At 34.0% G+C, this 13,786-nt stretch overlaps 1 protein-coding gene across 4 annotated transcripts in view; it reads left to right on the top strand.

The window, feature by feature from the left end:
• USO1 (USO1 vesicle transport factor) overlaps positions 1–13,786 on the top strand; it is a 70,754-nt gene that overhangs the window by 29,486 nt on the left and 27,482 nt on the right. For all 4 annotated transcript variants that reach the window (XM_084881170.1, XM_084881168.1, XM_084881167.1 and 1 more), the window contains 2 exons: positions 1,727–1,847; positions 12,454–12,632. In XM_084881170.1, the coding sequence (XP_084737296.1) occupies positions 1,727–1,847; positions 12,454–12,632 (300 nt within the window). The remainder of the gene's footprint in view (positions 1–1,726; positions 1,848–12,453; positions 12,633–13,786) is intronic.

The raw sequence follows: 13,786 nt of genomic DNA, 5'->3' as shown, positions 1-13,786 counted from the left end.
CTTCACTTCATCAATTAGTCTACTTCATTTATTCTGAAATACATTTTATACATGAAAGACCAGATAAATAAAATCAACCTTTTAGTTGTCAGTTTTTAAAGTAAGGAATTGGTGCCCACTTACTTTCAAATGACCAGACCAGTGAGTACACTTTCATTCTTAATAGCATTGTAGTGGATATGTTTGATTAGAGCAATATATTTCTTAATAGGAAAAAGAAACACATGTATTGAGAAATTAAAAGTAGCATATAAAAGTAACAAAGATATTACCCTTGTTTTACACATAAATGTACTAATCTCAGAATTTATGTAATTTGCTTAAAGTTGCTCAACTAGAAACCTAGACAACCAGTTTTTAAAGCCTACTTTATCAAACTCAGAGCCTTAGTATGCTTTCTACTGTATTCCTTCCTCCGTTTGTTAGCAGTTAAACTCAAATTGGCAGCATTCAGTAGGAAAATTTTACATCTAAAAATAGTCACTTTAAAAAATAATAGTAAAATAAAAAATAAACAAAAATAATCACTTTTGCCTTTCTCATCTTAATGTTAAGACTTGACAGGAAAATTCAAAGAACAAGCTCAATAAGGCCATGGGCATTTTTTTGTCTTATGTGAATACTTATCTGACTAGTACTGATAATGAAGAGCTAACTTGTCTTTTTGGTACTTTGGAACTACCTATTTGCTATACCTTTGTCTTATAGTGAAAGAAGCAGAAATGGGTAACAGGGAGTTTTTCTTGAATGATAAGAGGTTGCAGAATCCTAAATAATAAAAAGCTAATATGCTAATTAGACCAAACAGCAAAACGACCTTCTGAACAAAGTCAGGGCAGGGTCGAGGCAGCCAGGACTATGAGGGCTGAGCCCCTTGCACACATTTCGTGCATCGGCCCTCTAGTATGTAAATAAAATCCAATATAATAGGAGCTAAGAAAAGCTAAAAGTCAAAAGCAAAACTGTGAATTGTCTCAATCTGGATATGCCAGAATTGAGTTTTGGAAATTTGGGGGAATTGTAACTATCTGAATTTTCTCTGCTAGAATGTGATATTTGTTGATTTATACACTGAGTGACCAGATTATTATGCTCTATAAATATATATATATATATATATATATATATATATATATATATATATATATACACACATATATATATATATATTAGAGGCTCAGTGCATGAATTTGTGCATGGATGGGGTCCGGCCAGCCTGGCCAGGGGGAGGGGCATGGGTGATTGGCTGGCCTGCCTGCTGGTCGAACTCCTGGTTGAGGGAACAATTTGCATATTAGCCTTTATTATAATACATAGGATATACACTGAGTGGCCAGATTATTATGCATTCAGAGATCATAATAATCTGGCCACTCAGTGTATTATTGAATTCACAATTTAATGTAATTACTATTGGGAAGCATGTGCAGAGGCATTCCTGAGATAGATATAATGCTAAACTCTTACCACCATAATGAAAGTTGTATAGTGATTGGTGAATATGCAAGAATTATTATATGTTTATATTTACAGTGAAAAAGAGACTGAATTAGGAATCGGTAGACATGGATTTAAATCTAGGTTCTTTTCTTGTTTTCCTTATCTATGAATTATAGGGATTGAACTTGTGAAATTCCTATCACTTCTAAAATTCTATGGGTTTTGAGAGTAATTTTAAAATGTCTTGTAAACTTGTACAGCACTAAACATTATTTTTCTTCATAAGGGTGTCTTACTACTACAAGCACTAACAAGAAGTAATGGCGCAATTCAGAAAATTGTTGCTTTCGAAAATGCTTTTGAGAGACTACTGGACATTATTACAGAGGAGGGCAACAGTGATGGAGGTACAGTATGAAAGGATTTATTTGAAGTGATTCCTTTTGTGCTCATTAAATTGTTAACTTCTGGAGAATGCAATTTGAAGGGAGAAATGAGAACTCTCACTTTATATTCTTTTTTTCACTGTGGTGTGTTGTGTATAGATTTCTTTTTATTTATTCTGTTTGATATTTGTTAGGTATCTGGAATCTAGGTTAGTATCTTATCATAATTTCTGGAAAAATCTCTGCTATAGCTCTTCAAATACCACTCTGCCACATTTTCTCCTCTTTTTAAACTCAGATTCAATTCTTTGTCATCTGTCATTTTACTCTTACCTATTGTCTTACTTTTTCTTCTGTGTTGTTCAACTTTATGTTTTTCCAGCCTTTATTCTGGATTTTTTTCTTCTGATTTGTTTTCTATTTCAACAGTTCTCTCTTCACCTATATTTAATTTGCTAATAAATGTGTTTATTGAGGGTTTTTTCTGGTTACATTGAGATATAGTTGACATACAACACTGTATAAGTTTAAAGTGTACAGCATAATGATTTGATTTACATATATTGTGAAATGATTACCACAGTAAGTTTAGTTAACATCATCCATTGAGTTTTTATGAGGTGTTTTTGTTTTTTTTTTGTTTTTTAATCCTAACCCAAGGATATGTTTTATTTATTTTCAAATTGATTTGAGAGATAGAGAAAGACATCAATGTGAGAGACCATTGGTTGCTTCATGTTCGCACACCGACTGGGGATCAAATTGCAACCTAGGTATGTGCTCTGACTGGGAATCGAACCCACAACTTTTTGGTGTACAGGAGATTGCTCCAACCAACTGAGCCACCAGGCCAGGGCAGTTCATTGAGTTTTCAGCATGTTAAGTGCCCAGCCTGTTTTGTCTTCCAGATGGAAAGTACAATGTCAGTCATCAGTGACTGACAGGACGCTTAACGTGTTAATGTTTCTTTTCTGAAAGTTCTGTTTGGTTCTTTGGTAAATGTGTATGATTTTTTTAAATATATTGGGTCGGCAACTAAGTAATTGCGGATTTTTTAAAGAAAATCAAAGACAATTTTTTCATGGAACTAAATAACTTTATTCTGTAATGTATTGCCCATTTTGATCAATGACCTTTTGCCATCTTTCAGGCAGCATCATAATCCCACGTTCAAAAAACTTCTGGTTTTTATTAGCAAAAAACTGAATCAGGTACGATTTGACATCATCATCATTATTGAAATTTTTACCATTCAAGGAGTTTTGTAAAGATCAAAACAAAAAGTAATCAGATGGTGCAAGGTCAGGACTATATGGTGGATGTGGCAAAACATCCCAACCAAGCTCCATTAATTTTTGCCGAGTGACCAAAGATGTGTGTGGCCTTGCATTGTCATGATGGAATACAACACCTTTTCGATTTGTCAATTCGGGCCGCTTTTCTTCAACTGCATTGTTTAATTTCGTTAGTTGTTCAATGTAGACATCAGAATTGATCGTTCGGTTGGGTGGTAAGAGTTCAAAGTAGACAATTCCTTTGTAATCCCACCAAACTGATAACAAAACCTTCTTTTGATGAATATCAGCTTTTGATGTTGTTTGAGTTGGTTCACCTGGCCTGCTCCACGATCTTTTCCGCTTGATATTGTTGTAAACAACCCATTTTTCATCACCAGTTATCAGTCGTTTTAAAAATGGATCATTTTCATTACGTTTCTTTAGCAAATCGCAGCTGCTAATGCGTTGCGTTAACTGTGATTCTTTCAGTTCGTGAGGAACCCATGTATCGAGTTTTTGAACATAGCCAAGTTGTTTTAAGTGATTTTCAATGCATGTATGTGATACATGAAGCTTCTCTGCAATCTCACGTGTTGTACTGTGACAGTCCGAATTGATTATTGCTTTGATTAGGGCGTCATCAACTTCAACTGGATGACCAGAGCGTTTTTCATCTTTGAGTGAAAAATCACCAGAACAAAATTTGGCAAACCAATTTTGACACTGCCGTTCTTTTAAGGCTTCGTCACCATAAACAGCACATAACTTTTTATGAGCTTGCGATGCGTTTTTCCCTTTGCGGAAATAAAAAAGCAAAATATGACGAAAATGTTCCTTTTGATTTTCCATTTTTCAACGAACGCCAAACGAAAACTACCAAACAGATCAAAAAACTTTTTTTACTGATTAACAGCTGAATAGCCAACTATCAAATAACAAAATGTGTAAACCTAAAAATTCAACTTAAGCGATATATGTGTGAAATCCGCAATTACTTAGTTGCCGACCCAATAATTTCTTTTTCTCTGCAGTTATTTTTAACTATCTTTTATTTCTTTGAACATACGAAACAATTATTTCATAGTCTCTGTCGGATAATCCCAATATTTTCAGTCTTTGTGGGTCTGATACTTTTGCTCTGCTCATTCTTGCCCATGGTACAATGTTTTCTGAGTACATGGTTATCTTTCACTATGGGTTGTTGTACTTAACAGAATTATATATAGGAATTTAAAACTTAGGATGAAGAAAATTTCTTTCAAAGAAAGCATATGTTAGTTTCTGCCAAGCCTTGGGGAATCACATTAATCCAAATTAAACACTCAGGCAATGCAAACTGAGGCTGCAAGATCTGTGAGGACTAATTAACTTCTGGTCACTCTCACCCTGAAGATAAAGCCCTTTGAATTCACAGCTTACTAATAAGACATCCTCTGAAAATAAGACCTAGCGCATGGAAAAATAAGACATCCCCTGAAAATAAGATCTAGCGCATCTTTGGGAGCAAAAATTAATATAAGACACTGTCTTATTTTTGGGGAAACAGGGTAGGTGGAGAGTTTTCTGTTAGTTTTCCTTCCCATCTTTTGTATGCTCCTGACTTTGATTTATTTTTCCACTGCCCCATGAGACCATCTAAATGAAAGCTTTAGATTTTTTAAGATTGAGAAATATATTCCCAGCCCAAAAGTACTTTATACTTATTTACCTCTCCAAATATCTATTTTCTCTTCATCTTTAGCTTGTTAAATTGTCAACTCTTCATTGCTCCTAAGAAAAAAAATGAGTTTTGTTTTTCCATTTGAAAATGAGTTTATTTTTATTTACTTAATTTGGATTAGTATTATAGTGGGAAGTTGGTTATATAAATCTAGAGGGGAGAGCCAGCCTGAAGATAAAGATTTGAGCCGAAACCAGTTTGGCTCAGTGGTAGAGCGTCTGTGGATTGAAAGGTCCCAGGTTTGATTCCGGTCAGGGGCATGTACATTGGTTGCGGGCACGTACATTGGTTGTGGGCACATCCCCGGTAGGGGGTGTGCAAGAGGCAGTTGGTCGATGTTTCTCTCTCATCGACGTTTCTAACTCTCTCTTTCTCTCTCTCTCTTCCTCTCTGTAAAAAATAAATAAAATAAAATAAAATAAATTTTTAAAAAAGATTTGAGAGTCTTCAGCCTATAGAGGATAAATAAAACAAGATTAGATAAACAAGAAAGATTAAATGAGTCACTTAGGATGAGTGCAGAATGAGAATGGAAATGCTAGGACAGAACCTAAGGTATGCCAGTAATTATGGGATAGTGAAGGAGTAATTAGTAAAAGAGACTGAGAAGGAAAAGGCTGAGAGACAAGAGGAAAACTGCATTTTTAAAAGGATCTGGGGAATGGGTAGCAGAGATGTGTCTGGGGGATTTAAAACATGGACATCATTAGTTACCTTTGTGAGAACAGTTGTATAATAGTATTTGCCTCAGGATTCAGATTACAGTCTGAAGGAGTGAGTTAGAAGTGGAAAAGTAGAATAGTAAGTAAACCTTAGAATTTGGAAGAAACACTGGAGAGAGGTAAACATGAACTGGAGGTTTGACACGGATATTTGTGTGTTTTTTATTTTTATTTGTTTGTTTTCTTGATTTTAGAGAGAGAGGTAAGGAAAGGGAGAGAGAGAAACATAGATGTGAGATAGAAACATTGATCTGCTGCCTCCTATTATACATGCCCCCTACTGGGTATCAAGCCCACAACTCGAGCATGTGCCCTGACCAGAAATCAAACTGGCAACCTTTTGGTATATTTGACAATGCTCACGTACAAGGGAAACAGTGGATGGTTTTTATGTTCTTAAATTTTTTATTGACAATGAAATATTTTAAACATACAGAAAACAATAGAAAATAGCATAACAAACACTTGAGCACCTACCATTTAATTATATCAAATGCTTACATTTTGCCATTCATATATGAGATTTATATTGATACATGTTACTCTAATTTATTAGTTTTAAGTGCTACATATCATTCTGTAGTATGTACTCTGATCTATTTTTTTTAAATTGAACTGACAGGTTGTATCTGGTTTTTGCTAATATAAACTGTTGTGAAGTCTTCACATATCTGTTTGTGTGTGAAGTTTCTCTACATAATATACCTACAAATAGAATTATTCTTTTTTTCATCTTTTTTAATCCTCAAGAATATTTTTTCCATTGATTTTTAGAAATAGAGGTAGAGAGGGAAGGAAGGAGAAAAAGAAAGAGAGAGAGAAACATTGGTATTAGACACATTGATTGGTTGCCTCCTGCATGTGTCTCAACCGGAGCTGGGGATCAAACCTGCAGCCCAGGTATTTGTCCTTGACCTGGAATCAAAACCATTGTCCTTCAGTAGGGAGCTACAGCTCTAACCACTGAGAACACTAGCTATGGCATCATTTCTAATCAGATTTTGCTAAATGGCTTTTTAAATAGTTTTATCTATCTATCCATTAGTCTTGTTTCCAAGTTTCTGTATTTTCATATCCTTGTCGATTCTTATTTACTTATTTGATGGATGTGAGATGGTACCTTATTTCATTTCTTTAAAGTTGTGAGATTAAGCATAATTTTATGGATATATTTACCATCTATTTTTCATTGTTTTTTTTGTTTTGTTTTGTTTTTTATCCCTCTGAATTACCTACTTGCTCATTTTAGTATTAGACCATTTTTTCTTTCCTGTTGGTTACTGGAAATTCTTTATGTATTCTGGATACTAATCCTTTGTTCATTATACATCTTCTAGTCTCTTTATATTGTTTCTATTAAAATTAAAATTTTAATGTAATCACTATTTTATAGTTTAATTTTTTGTATCTTGTGTATGACATCTATCTCTAACTCAAGGTCGTAAGGAGATTTTCCATCATTTTCTTCTACTAAAGATTATAAAATTTTGTCTTTTACATTTAATTAACATGGGTTTTGCATTTGAACAATGGTATGAAGTTTGTAATTAAATTTTCATATGTATGAAAGTCTGTGAGTTCTGTGTTCTGTTCCAGTAGTTTGTTTGTCTATACCAAAATAACACTCTTAATTACTAAAACTTTCCTACCTTTTAGAATAGAGGGAAAATCTCCTGTCTTGGCTCTTATCAAAATTGTTTTCACATGCCTTTTCTTTTTTGTTCTTTTATTTGAATGCAATTTGTTTACTAATCAAGTTCTATGAAAATCCCTGTTAGAATTTTGTTTAGAAATATATTGACTTCACAGATTAAGGAGAATAGCCATGTTTACTGTATTCTTTATGACTTTTCCACCCATAAACCCTGGTATATCTCTTAATTTATTCAGGTTTTATCTTTCTTTCATGTTTTACAATTTTGAGCAAAAGAGTCTTATACCTTTTTTAGTAGATTCATTCTTAGGGATTTTATAGTTTTTGTTCCATGTGAACAGAATCTTTCTATTACATCCTCAAATTGGTAGTTACTACTTTATTTTTGTATATTGATCTTATATCTAGTTAGTTCTAATGGGCTTTTTGTATAGATAATCACATTTTCTACAAATAAGAGTAATCTTTTTTTTCCCCTTTTCAATTCTTATACCACTTTTCTTTTCATCTTATTTAATTGTAATCTTTATAGTGTTAAATGTTGCTGACCTTAATGAAAATGTTGATGCCTTTACCATTAAGTTTGATTTTTGCAAAGTGTTTTTATCAGTGAATCTTGAATTTTTTCTACATATCTGGAAATTATAAGATTATTATTCTCCTTTAATCTATAAGGGCTTTTTCTTTTAAAATGGTAGAGACTCCAATCATATAAGAAGGGAAGATGGGGGAGATACAGGAGAGAGAGGAAGATCAATCAGTGGTACATAATACCTGAAAAGGGAGAAAGCAATGGCATCCAGGGTAGGGGAATGAATTGACTTAAGAGAAGAAGGGAAGTTGAATTGAAGAGTCATTCAAAGAGTGAAACAAGAGAACATAGTTAAAAATTAGGAAGTTAAAAAATTATCTTTTGGAGAATAGGAGAGTTAATTGAATATATTAATTAGGAATTTCAAGACAGGGATAAAGGCCTCATTAATATTGTTGATTTCACGGAAGAGTAGATTGCCCTCTCGTCATCACCCCAAATACTCAGCTACCTACGTGGAGATGTAGAGAAAAAATAAACAGACAGGTGATTTTTCATAGTATTGTGCCTTTTCTATGAAGATGCTATGAAAAGACGAGAGTTTAGCATATTATCTATAAAGTGGAAGAAATGAAGATCTTATAATCTAATTTTTTATAGGGAAGGAAGTAAAGACAGAGGAGGTTTCTAAAAAGGGAGAAAGACTTGTTAATGAATTGAACATCATAGGGAAGCCATAGGACATATATATTGAGAATTCTTGAGCTAGGAAAATAGGAGGTTTTAGTGATAAAGAATTGTCTCTTAAGATGACACCAAGGAACTGAGCTCTAGATATTAGATCATTTGTCATTGAATTTGAAGGCAAGAGTGACAGCAGAATTGGGGAAAGAAGACTTTGAGTGAGAGGCCAGTGATGTTTTCAGTGAACAGAGAGTAGTGACCATGAATTTGTTACATAATTATAAGAGATGGTACAGCCAGATGGCCTGTACCTCATGGGAACAGATTTTTTTGACAGGGTAGAGGAACTATGATCTCTGGAAAATACACTGTGCTAAGAAGATCATAGATTCCATATCCTGACTCTAAGGAACATGAATTGCCTTCACTTGAGAACATTCCAGGATAATGCAGTTTCGTTAAAAGAAGCATTTCATGGAGTAATTGAGGGTGTAATAGGTTTATTAACCAATATTTTGGACTTTGAGGTAGCATCATGAAAGAATTTGAAAAGAAATTAAATGGGGAGAGGAAGCCCAAAGGATTCTAAGATGAGAAAATGGAAGAGCATACATGAGCAGAGGTGCATATTTTCTGAGGAAAGCGGGATTTTAAGGCAAGGTAGAATTACCTAGTCTTAAGGTTGCTAAGACAAGTTCTAGTAGCTCCTTGTAACTGGTACTGGCCCTCAGATCTAAAATTCATTTTGCACATTGGAAGGAAGGCCTGCCAGTTATAGTGAGGGCTTTGATATTCTGTTTCCTCCAGAGCCTTCTGATGGTCCTAATGGCAGATCTTATTTAATGGAGATTTATGGTCCTACATAAGAGACAGATATAGTGGTTCCTCCTAATGAGGTGTGAGGATCAGTCACATGGTTCAGCAACATGAGGTAAGGAAGCCTTCATTCTGGAGAGATCAGGACTGATTAAATTTGAGATTCTTTAAAAGTATTTGAATTGTGCAACTTAAACATTTTATTTTAAGATAAATACAATAAATTTTTAAATGTAATTTCTATACTAACCTTTTGAGTTAGAGCCAGAACTTTTTCTTTGAATATGGGTCTGCTGATTGGAGTTTTTCACCATCTTCCTTGCATACATCATATCTATAATACATTATGTAGGATTTGCATTTTGTTTTCATTAAAATGAAGTGCAGGATCTGTATGGATTTTTACAATTACTTCCTTATTCTAGATTTGTATTACCCCTGCATAGCAACAGTCGTTTTTAATTATTTGCTTTTATTGAGTTTTGCCAAATGCAAACAGTTTTCATAAAAATAGCTCTGTTGTCATATTTTGACAGTTTACATAATAGTTAATCAGTGCAAATAGCATGATATATTTGTGAACAAAAGATATTTATTTTTAGATACAATACCAAAAGCATAATCCGTGAAAGAGAAAAATGATGTGGGACTTCATTAAAATTGAAAATTTCTCAGCAGAACATTCTCTTTAAGAAAATGAAAAGAGACTTCTGGTCAAGATGGTGGTGTAGGTAAATGCAGTACCTGCCTCCTCCTCCAACAATCACATCAAAACTACAACTAAACTACAAAACAGCCATTATTCAGAACCACCTGATACCTAGCTGAATGGAAGTCCTACAACTAAGGATTTAAATAAAAAGCCACATTGAAGTTGGTAGGAGGGGTGGAGTTAAGGAACAGAATGGTACCACACTCATGTGTGGTGAATAAAAATTGGGAGGAATCTCTCTTCTGTGGAGGTCTCCCCTGAGGAGTAAGGTTACCAGCCCCACACCAGGCCACCCAGCCCAGGGTTCCAGTGCCAGGAAGAGAAATCCCCACAATCTTTGGCTGTAAAGACCAAAGAGAATTGTGGCTGAGTGAGATGGAGAGCTCCTGGAGTCCCAGGCAGTTCCTCTTAAAGGGCCTGCACACAGACTTACTCTGACTTACTCTTTTAGAGTTCCAACACAGGGATAGCAATAACTATGTATGGTGTCAGATGGGTGGGAGATTTATTGGGATGATCACTTAGTAATTTATATAATGTCTCATTACTGGGGTATACACCTGAAACTAATATAATATTGTATGTCAACTATACTTGAAAAATTAAAAAATGGTATAAATAATTTTTAAAATATAAATGGAAAGGCCACAGACAGGAAGAAAATAATATATATCTGAAAAAGGACTTGTATCCAAATTATACAGTGAACTCTTAAAAATTCAACAATAAACAAACAAAATTCCAATTATAAAATGGACAAAAGCAAACAAACACATTACCAAAGAAGAGATATAGATGGCAAATAGCACATGAAGAGATGCTCAAAATTAGGAAAATGCAAATTAAAATAATGAGCTATCACTACACGCTATTAAAATGGCAAAAATCTAGAACACTGACAATACCAAAAGCAGGCAAGGATGTAGTACTACAGAAACTCTCATTCATTGCTAGTGGTAATGCAAATTGGTACAACCATTTTGGAATGCATTTTGGCAGTTTTTTACCAAGCTAAACATACTTTTTATCACTTGATCCAATAGTCACACTCCTTGATATTTACCCAAATGAGTGGAAAACTTATATGCACACAAAATTCTGCACATGAATGTTTATAGCAATTTTATTTGCAATTACCAAAACTTGGAAGCAACTAAAATGTCCTTCACAATAAAAAGTTAGCAAACCATGAGAAGACATGGAGGAACCTTAAATGCATATTGCTAAGTTAAGCCCATCTGAAAGTTTACATTGTTTGTGACCTAACCAACTGACATCTGTGAAAGACAAAACTATATAGAGACAGTTGCCAGGATTTGGGGGAAAGAGGAATGAATAGGTATAACAGGGTTTTAAAGCATGACACTACTATATATGATACTGTTAATGGCAGATATGTGACATTGTACATGTGTCAACCCATAGAACTGTACAACACAAAGAGTGAACCCTAAAGTAAACTATGGACTTGAATAATGTATCAGTATTCATTCATGAGTCAAACAAATGTGCCACACTAATGCTAAAAGATAATAATAGGAGAAACGGAGAGAAATAAAGTATATTAATTTTTAAAAATTGATTATTGTAGACATAAAGCTTAACTACTAAGAGCCGAAGTGTAGATGTACTGCACAAAAGAACCTGCTAGCTGTAAGCATCCAGCATCATCCATATCCTTCATTGAGAGAAACAGATCATTGGTTAGACTAGCACTTGGTAAAGTGGAGATCAGTAGTTGGAGAGCTTCAGCTGTGATAAAAGTGTAACCAGTTGTGTGGATGAAACTACTCTGGAGAGTATGTTTTGTAAGCAAAGAAGAAAAAATGGAGAACAGAATCATGAATAATAGGAAGTCAGACGAGTGGCCAGCAATCCCTAAGGAAAACCAGGAAAGAGCAAGTTTTTTGGGGAACTAAGGGAAGAGGAAGTTTCAGGGAAGAGACAGAGAGACAATAATGTCCAGTTGTTCTTAGAAATTAAGATATGATTAATTCATTCAACAGATATTTAACAGTGACCTATTATGTATATACCTGATATCTTGTCTCTGTCTCTGCAATGGATACAGGGCAGGTCACTGTATCCTAGTATGGCATTCACAAATTCCTGTCTTCATAAATTATAATCTATTGGAGAAGATATCAAAATAAAAGGAGCAAGCTACTATGAAAGCATGTAGCTAGTGATGCTAGCTAAGTTAGTCATTGGGTCTTGGTGATTATTCCTGAAGAAATTATATTTAACCTGGGATTTGAAGAAAATATCTGAATTACTGAGGTAACACTTATGTACATAGTTGAACATAGAAGTCAAAGCGATCATCAGCAGTCCTGAGAAAGAACACACAGATTGTGGCCGTCAGGAGTCACAACAGCTCTCTGCCTTGCCATACTGAAGAGATGTTGGGTGTGGAGACTTCTCTCTTTCTCTTTTTTTTAATGTTTAGAGATTGAATTTTCCTTCAGGTTTTATCAGCCTTAACATTTCAATTTACATTCTTTCCTCAGGTATAGTTGTGGAAGATTGTCTGATTTTGCTCCAAAATTTGTTAAAAAACAACAATTCCAATCAAAATTTTTTTAAAGAAGGCTCATATATTCAACGTATGAAACCTTGGTTTGAAGTTGGAGATGAAAATTCTGGCTGGTCTGCACAGAAAGTAACAAATCTGCACCTAATGCTACAGGTATATTGAACTTAGACATAAATGTGGTAAGAATTTTGACTGAAATCCTTTCAAAGAAAAGTAAACTCATTTTTAATAAAATGAGGATGTTCAGTAGATTTCAGGTCAGCTTCTTTAAAAATTTCCTGATATGGAAATTGATCCCCTTCACCCCTCCAAACACACCCCTATCATAATTATTACATCTAGCAATTTTGTTTCATTTTTTTATTCCCCTCTCTTACCCTGCAGGATTATTTTAAAGTGAATCCAAACATATAGTTTCCTGATGAGTTTTACAACAAAATATAATCAATTAAGATGTTGTTGACTTGGAATTTTTTAAATGTGCTTTTTTTAATGAAGACTCTGATATAAATTTTAATATTGAGAATATTAAGTTCAACAAATAAATTCATTCAGAAAACATTTACTGAGGGCCAGTCACTGAATGCTGGTAAATGAATTATAATGTCTCTATCCCCAAAGATTGATAGTCTGAGTTTTAAGTCCAATGCAAATTAAATTGACAAATCGCCTCTAATTTTATGTAAGCTTTATTGTAATAGATAGTGGAAGTGAGGACAATAGGATCCCAAATTACTTCTGCATCAGAGAAAATTATAAAGTTCTTTGAAGCATTTTACTTATTTACTCCTTTTTAAGTGTAGACTGCCTCCTAACTTACTCTGGTGAATCTTATGGGTCTTTGAATGTCTCTGAATTGTGCCTGCATCTCTGAAGTTGTATTCCTCAAAACTAGATTGTTAATTTCTCTAGTAATTACTGTCAATACTGTTACATGCCCAAGAAATTGCTTACATAGGTTTGATTGATAATTAGGGTCACCATGTACCCCAGTTTTCCAGAACAGTATTCGTTTTATAATTACTCAGTGTCATCTTTTACTTTGGGTAATAAATTATATAGTTATTCTATTCAGAATATGCATAAACATTGTTAGGAAAATATTTTACAGAAGGACATGGGCAGAATCTTTCTGTTTATACTCCCAACTTCATTATTTCTATTTTCACATATCAGTATTGCACATTTCAAGACTTCATTAGTTTATGTTTTTTAGAACAGGGTTCCAATTGGTAAAATTGCTATCTTTACTCAACACTGCTTTCCTGATAAAATCCTCTAGAAAAGTAATTTATATATTTCCTATC

This window comes from Pipistrellus hanaki (genome assembly GCF_964339955.1).
Source record: "Pipistrellus hanaki genome assembly, chromosome: 1".
In the NCBI taxonomy this organism is placed as follows: domain Eukaryota; kingdom Metazoa; phylum Chordata; class Mammalia; order Chiroptera; family Vespertilionidae; genus Pipistrellus; species Pipistrellus hanaki.
This window is presented reverse-complemented; position numbering and strand designations above follow the sequence as displayed.